The sequence below is a fragment of the Leptinotarsa decemlineata genome, unplaced genomic scaffold, assembly GCF_025532065.1.
Source record: "Leptinotarsa decemlineata unplaced genomic scaffold, Ldec_3_MD MMD2_tig00026314_RagTag_RagTag, whole genome shotgun sequence".
In the NCBI taxonomy this organism is placed as follows: domain Eukaryota; kingdom Metazoa; phylum Arthropoda; class Insecta; order Coleoptera; family Chrysomelidae; genus Leptinotarsa; species Leptinotarsa decemlineata.
The window spans coordinates 1,306,812-1,315,421 of NW_027412684.1; the positions used below are offsets into that span (position 1 = coordinate 1,306,812).

The following is an 8,610-nucleotide window of genomic DNA, read 5'->3' on the forward strand; positions in this document are numbered from 1 at the left end:
GCCTGTTGAAATAGAAACGACATCCACTCCTGAGGAACCAGAGACGACTGTATCCACTAAAGAACCCGAAACTCCAGGCGTAACTGAGGAACCTGCCAGTTCGACAGAATCGACGGTTACATCTTCCACTGCTGTTACAACTTCGACCACAGAGAAAATAGAAACTACTTCTGAACCCATGCAAACTTCCTCAACGCCCACTGAAACGACTGTTGAAACAGAAACGACATCCACTCCTGAGGAATCAGAGATGACTATATCCACTGAAGAACCCCAAACTCCAGGCGTTACTGAGGAACCTGCCAGTTCGACAGAATCGACGGTTACATCTTCCAGTGCTGTTAGAACTTCGACAACAGAGAAAATAGAAACTACTTCTACAACCATGCAAACTTCCTCAACGCCTACTGAAATGACTGTTGAAACTGAAACGACATCCACTCCTGAGGAATCAGAGATGACTATATCCACTGAAGAACCCGAAACTCCAAACGTTACTGAGGAACCTGCCAGTTCAACAGAATCGACGGTTACATCTTCCAGTGCTGTTTCAACTTCGACAACAGACAAAATAGAAATCACGTCTACAACAATGCAAACTTCCTCAACGCCTACTGAAACGCCTGTTGAAATAGAAACGACTTCCACTCCTGAGGAACCAGAGACGACTGTATCCACTGAAGAACCCGAAACTCCAGACGTTACTGAGGAACCTGTCAGTTCAACAGAATCGACGGTTACATCTTCCAGTGCTATTTCAACTTCGACAACAGACAAAATAGAAATCATGTCTACAACAATGCAAACTTCCTCAACGCCTACTGAAACGCCTGTTGAAACAGAAACGACATCCACTCCTGAGGAACCTGAGACGACTGTATCCACTGAAGAACCCGAAACTCCAGGCGTTACTGAGGAACCTGCCAGTTCGACAGAATCGACGGTTACATCTTCCACTGCTGTTACAACTCCGACCACAGAGAAAATAGAAACTACTTCTGAATCCATGCAAACTTTCTCAACGCCTACTAAAACGACTGTTGAAACAAAAACGACGTCCACTCCTGAGGAACCAGAGTCTACTGTATCTACTGAGAAACCCGAAACTCCAGGCGTTACTGAGGAACCTGCCAGTTCGACAGAATCGACGGTAACATCTTCCAGTGCCGTCCCAATTTCGACAACAGAAGAAATTCAAACTACGTCTTCAACCATGCAAACTTCCTCAACGCCTACTGAAATGACTGTTGAAACTGAAACGACATCCACTCCTGAGGAATCAGAGATGACTGTATCCACTGAAGAACCCCAAACTCCAGGCGTTACTGAGGAACCTGCCAGTTCGACAGAATCGACGGTTACATCTTCCAGTGCTGTTTCAACTTCGACAACAGACAAAATAGAAATCACGTCTACAACAATGCAAACTTCCTCAACGCCTACTGAAATGACTGTTGAAACTGAAACGACATCCACTCCTGAGGAATCAGAGATGACTGTATCCACTGAAGAACCCCAAACTCCAGGCGTTACTGAGGAACCTGCCAGTTCGACAGAATCGACGGTTACATCTTCCACTGCTGTTACAACTCCGACCACAGAGAAAATAGAAACTACTTCTGAATCCATGCGAACTTCCTCAACGAATACTGAAACGACTGTTGAAATAGAAACGACGACCACTCATGAGGAACCAGAGTCTACTGTATCTACTGAAGTACCCGAAACTCCAGAAGTCACCAAGGAACCTGCCAGTTCGACAGAATCGACAGTAACATCATCCAGTACTGTTACAACTTCGACAACAGAGGAAACTCAAACAACTTCTACAACCATGCAAACTTCCTCAACGCCTACTGAAACGACTGTCGAAACAGAAACGACGTCCACTCCTGAGGAACCAGAGACGACTATATCCACTGAAGAACCCGAAACTCCAAACGTTACTGAGGAACCTGCCAGTTCAACAGAATCGACGGGTACATCTTCCAGTGCTGTTTCAACTTCGACAACAGACAAAATAGAAATTACGTCTACAACAATGCAAACTTCCTCAACGCCTACTGAAACGCCTGTTGAAATAGAAACGACATCCACTCCTGAGGAACCTGAGACGACTGTATCCACTGAAGAACCCGAAACTCCAGGCGTTACTGAGGAACCTGCCAGTTCGACAGAATCGACGGTTACATCTTCACTGCTGTTACAACTTCGACCACAGAGAAAATAGAAACTACTTCTGAATCCATGCAAACTTCCTCAACGCCTACTGAAATGACTGTTGAAACTGAAACGACATCAACTCCTGAGGAATCAGAGATGACTGTATCCACTGAAGAAACCCAAACTCCAGGCATTACTGAGGAACCTGCCAGTTCGACAGAATCGACGGTTACATCTTCCACTGCTGTTACAACTTCGACAACAGAGGAAATCGAAACTACGTCTAAAACCATGCAAACTTCCTCAACGCCTACTGAAACGACTGTTGAAACAGAAACGACGTCCACTCCTGAGGAACCAGAGTCTACTGTATCTACTGAAGAACCCGAAACTCCAGAAGTCACCAAGAAACCTGCCAGTTCGACAGAATCGACAGTAACATCATCCAGTACTATTACAACTTCGACAACAGAGGAAACTCAAACAACTTCTACAACCATGCAAACTTCCTCAACGCCTACTGGAACGACTGTCGAAACAGAAACGACGTCCACTCCTGAGGAACCAGAGACGACTATATCACTGGAGAACCCGAAACTCCAAACGTAACTGAGGAACCTGCCAGTTCGACAGAATCGACGGTTACATCTTCCAGTGCTGTTACAACTTCGACAACAGAGAAAATAGAAACTACTTCTACAACCATGCAAACTTCCTCAACGCCTACTGAAATGACTGTTGAAACTGAAACGACATCCACTCCTGAGGAATCAGAGATGACTATATCCACTGAAGAACCCCAAACTCCAGGCGTTACTGAGGAACCTGCCAGTTCGACAGAATCGACGGTTACATCTTCCACTGCTGTTACAACTTCGACAACAGAGGAACTGGAAACTACTTCTAAAACCATGCAAACTTCCTCAACGCCTACTGAAATGACTGTTGAAACTGAAACGACATCCACTCCTGAGGAATCAGAGATGACTATATCCACTGAAGAACCCGAAACTCCAGGCGTTACTGAGGAACCTGCCAGTTCGACAGAATCGACGGTAACATCTTCCAGTGCCGTCCCATTTTCGACAACAGAAGAAATTCAAACTACGTCTTCAACCATGCAAACTTCCTCAACGCCTACTGAAATGACTGTTGAAACTGAAACGACATCAACTCCTGAGGAATCAGAGATGACTGTATCCACTGAAGAAACCAAACTCCAGGCGTTACTGAGGAACCTGTCAGTTCGACAGAATCGACGGTTACATCTTCCACTGCTGTTACAACTTCGACAACAGAGGAAATTGAAACTACTTCTAAATCCATGCAAACTTCCTCAACGCCTACTGAAACGACTGTTGAAACAGAAACGACGTCCACTCCTGAGGAACCAGAGACGACTATATCCACTGAAGAACCGAAACTCCAAACGTTACTGAGGAACATGCCAGTTCAACAGAATCGACGGTTACATCTTTCAGTGCTGTTTCAACTTCGACAACAGACAAAATAGAAATCACGTCTACAACAATGCAAACTTCCTCAACGCCTACTGAAACGCCTGTTGAAATAGAAACGACATCCACTCCTGAGGAACCAGAGACGACTGTATCCACTGAAGAACCCGAAACTCCAAACGTTACTGAGGAACCTGCCAGTTCAACAGAATCGACGGTTACATCTTTCAGTGCTGTTTCAACTTCGACAACAGACAAAATAGAAATCACGTCTACAACAATGCAAACTTCCTCAACGCCTACTGAAACGCCTGTTGAAACAGAAACGACATCCACTCCTGAGGAACCTGAGACGACTGTATCCAATGAAGAACCCGAAACTCCAGGCGTTACTGAGGAACCTGCCAGTTCGACAAAATCGACGGTTACATCTTCCACTGCTGTTACAACTTCGACCACAGAGAAAATAGAAACTACTTCTGAACCCATGCAAACTTCCTCAACGCCCACTGAAACGACTGTTGAAACAGAAACGACGTCCACTCCTGAGGAACCAGAGTCTACTGTATCTACTGAGGAACCCGAAACTCCAGGCGTTACTGAGGAACCTGCCAGTACGACAGAATCGACGGTAACATCTTCCAGTGCCGTCCCAATTTCGACAACAGAAGAAATTCAAACTACGTCTTCAACCATGCAAACTTTCTCAACGCCTACTGAAATGACTGTTGAAACTGAAACGACATCCACTGCAGAGGCACCAGAGACGACTGTATCTACTGAAGAACCCGAAACTCCAGAAGTTACTGAGAAACCTACCAGTTCGACAGAATCGACGGTAACATCTTCCAGTGCTGTAACAACTTCGACAACAGGGGAAATTGAAACTACTTCTAAATCCATGCAAACTTCCTCAACGCCTACTGAAACGACTGTTGAAACAGAATTGACGTCCACTCCTGAGGAACCAGAGACGTCTGTATCCACTGAAGAACCTGAAACTCCAAAAGTCACTGAGGAACCCGCGGGTTCGACAGAATCGACGGTTACATCTTCCAGTGCTTTTACAACTTCGACAACAGACAAAATAGAAATCACGTCTACAACAATGCAAACTTCCTCAACGCCAACTGAAACGCCTGTTGAAACAGAAACGACATACACTCCTGAGGAACCAGAGACTACTGTATCTACTGAAGAACCCGAAACTCCAGAAGTTACCAAGGAACCTGCCAGTTCGACAGAATCGACGGTAACATCATCCAGTACTGTTACAACTTCGACAATAGAGGAAATTGAAACTACTTCTAAAACCATGCAAACTCCTCAACGCCTACTGAAACGACTGTTGAAACAGAAACGACGTCCACTCCTGAGGAACCAGAGACTACTGTATCTACTGAAGAACCCGAAACTCCAGAAGTTACCAAGGAACCTGCCAGTTCGACAGAATCGACGGTAACATCTTCCAGTGCCGTCCCAATTTCGACAACAGAAGAAATTCAAACTACGTCTTCAACCATGCAAACTTCCTCAACGCCTACTGAAATGACTGTTGAAACTGAAACGACATCCACTCCTGAGGAATCAGAGATGACTGTATCCACTGAAGAACCCCAAACTCCAGGCGTTACTGAGGAACCTGCCAGTTCGACAGAATCGACGGTTATATCTTCCAGTGCTGTTAGAACTTCGACAACAGAGAAAATAGAAACTACTTCTACAACCATGCAAACTTCCTCAACGCCTACTGAAATGACCGTTGAAACTGAAACGACATCCACTCCTGAGGAATCAGAGATGACTATATCCACTGAAGAACCCAAACTCCAGGCGTTACTGAGGAACCTGCCAGTTCAACAGAATCGACGGTTACATCTTCCAGTGCTGTTTCAACTTCGACAACAGACAAAATAGAAATCACGTCTACAACAATGCAAACTTCCTCAACGCCTACTAAAACGCCTGTTGAAATAGAAACGACATCCACTCCTGAGGAACCAGAGACGACTGTATCTACTGAAGAACCCGAAACTCCAGAAGTTACTGAGAAACCTACCAGTTCGACAGAATCGACGGTAACATCTTCCAGTGCTGTAACAACTTCGACAACAGGGGAAATTGAAACTACTTCTAAATCCATGCAAACTTCCTCAACGCCTACTGAAACGACTGTTGTTGAAACAGAATTGACGTCCACTCCTGAGGAACCAGAGACGTCTGTATCCACTGAAGAACCTGGAACTCCAAAAGTCACTGAGGAACCGCGAGTTCGACAGAATCGACGGTTACATCTTCCAGTGCTTTTACAACTTCGAAAACAGACAAAATAGAAATCACGTCTACAACAATGCAAACTTCCTCAACGCCTACTGAAACGCCTGTTGAAATAGAAACGACATCCACTCCTGAGGAACCAGAGACGACTGTATCCACTAAAGAACCCGAAACTCCAGGCGTAACTGAGGAACCTGCCAGTTCGACAGAATCGACGGTTACATCTTCCAGTGCTGTTTCAACTTCGACAACAGACAAAATAGAAATCACGTCTACAACAATGCAAACTTCCTCAACGCCTACTGAAACGCCTGTTGAAATAGAAACGACATCCACTCCTGAGGAACCAGAGACGACTGTATCCACTAAAGAACCCGAAACTCCAGGCGTAACTGAGGAACCTGCCAGTTCGACAGAATCGACGGTTACATCTTCCACTGCTGTTACAACTTCGACCACAGAGAAAATAGAAACTACTTCTGAACCCATGCAAACTTCCTCAACGCCCACTGAAACGACTGTTGAAACAGAAACGACGTCCACTCCTGAGGAACCAGAGTCTACTGTATCTACTGAGGAACCCGAAACTCCAGGCGTTACTGAGGAACCTGCCAGTTCGACAGAATCGACGGTAACATCTTCCAGTGCCGTCCCAATTTCGACAACAGAAGAAATTCAAACTACGTCTTCAACCATGCAAACTTCCTCAACGCCTACTGAAATGACTGTTGAAACTGAAACGACATCCACTCCTGAGGAATCAGAGATGACTGTATCCACTGAAGAACCCAAAACTCCAGGCGTTACTGAGGAACCTGCCAGTTCGACAGAATCGACGGTAACATCTTCCAGTGCCGTCCCAATTTCGACAACAGAAGAAATTCAAACTACGTCTTCAACCATGCAAACTTCCTCAACGCCTACTGAAATGACTGTTGAAACTGAAACGACATCCACTCCTGAGGAACCAGAGACGACTGTATCCACTGAAGAACCCCAAACTCCAGGCGTTACTGAGGAACCTGCCAGTTCGACAGAATCGACGGTTACATCTTCCAGTGCTGTTTCAACTTCGACAACAGACAAAATAGAAATCACGTCTACAACAATGCAAACTTCCTCAACACCTACTGAAACGCCTGTTGAAATAGAAACGACATCCACTCCTGAGGAACCAGAGACGACTGTATCCACTGAAGAACCCGAAACTCCAGGCGTTACTGAGGAACCTGCCAGTTCGACAGAATCGACGGTAACATCTTCCAGTGCCGTCCCAATTTCGACAACAGAAGAAATTCAAACTACGTCTTCAACCATGCAAACTTCCTCAACGCCTACTGAAACGCCTGTTGAAATAGAAACGACATCCACTCCTGAGGAACCAGAGACGACTGTATCCACTGAAGAACCCGAAACTCCAAGCGTTACTGAGGAACCTGTCAGTTCAACAGAATCGACGGTTACATCTTACAGTGCTGTTTCAACTTCGACAACAGACAAAATAGAAATCACGTCTACAACAATGCAAACTTCCTCAACGCCTACTGAAACGCCTTTTGAAACAGAAACGACATCCACTCCTGAGGAACCTGAGACGACTGTATCCACTGAAGAAAATGAAACTCCTGGCATTACTGAGGAACTTGCCAGTTCGACAGAATCGACGGTTACATCTTCCAGTTCTGTTACAACTTCAACGTCAAGGGAAATTGAAACTTCTTCTACATTCATGCAAACATCCTCAACGCCTACTGAAATGCCTGTTGAACAGAAACGACATCCACTCCTGAGGAACCAGAGACGACTGTATCTACTGAAGAACCCGAAACTCCAGAAGTTACTGAGAAACCTACCAGTTCGACAGAATCGACGGAAACATCTTCCTGTGCTGTAACAACTTCGACAACAGGGAAATTGAAACTACTTCTAAATCCATGCAAACTTCCTCAACGCCTACTGAAACGACTGTTGAAACAGAATTGACGTCCACTCCTGAGGAACCAGAGACGTCTGTATCCACTGAAGAACCTGAAACTCCAAAAGTCACTGAGGAACCCGCGAGTTCGACAGAATCGACGGTTACATCTTCCAGTGCTTTTACAACTTCGACAACAGACAAAATAGAAATCACGTCTACAACAATGCAAACTTCCTCAACGCCTACTGAAACGCCTTTTGAAACAGAAACGACATCCACTCCTGAGGAACCTGAGACGACTGTATCCACTGAAGAACCCGAAACTCCAGGCGTTACTGAGGAACCTGCCAGTTCGACAGAATCGAAGGTTACATCTTCCACTGCTGTTACAACTTCGACCACAGAGAAAATAGAAACTACTTCTGAACCCATGCAAACTTCCTCAACGCCCACTGAAACGACTGTTGAAACAGAAACGACGTCCACTACTGAGGAACCAGAGTCTACTGTATCTACTGAGGAACCCGAAACTCCAGGCGTTACTGAGGAACCTGCCAGTTCGACAGAATCGACGGTTTCATCTTCCAGTGCTGTTTCAACTTCGACAACAGACAAAATAGAAATCACGTCTACAACAATGCAAACTTCCTCAACGCCCACTGAAACGCCTGTTGAAATAGAAACGACATCCACTCCTGAGGAACCAGAGACGACTGTATCCACTAAAGAACCCGAAACTCCAGGCGTAACTGAGGAACCTGCCAGTTCGACAGAATCGACGGTTACATCTTCCAG

General features: G+C 45.4%; 1 protein-coding gene across 1 annotated transcript in view; it reads left to right on the forward strand.

Moving 5' to 3' along the window:
* Nucleotides 1-8,610, forward strand: part of LOC111509190 (uncharacterized) — a 67,806-nt gene that overhangs the window by 39,687 nt on the left and 19,509 nt on the right. Inside the window, 7 exon segments of the mRNA XM_074181680.1 lie at nt 3-2,241; nt 2,244-2,768; nt 2,819-3,403; nt 3,579-5,078; nt 5,440-5,838; nt 5,892-7,787; nt 7,990-8,560. Coding sequence (XP_074037781.1) covers nt 3-2,241; nt 2,244-2,768; nt 2,819-3,403; nt 3,579-5,078; nt 5,440-5,838; nt 5,892-7,787; nt 7,990-8,560 — 7,715 coding nt within the window.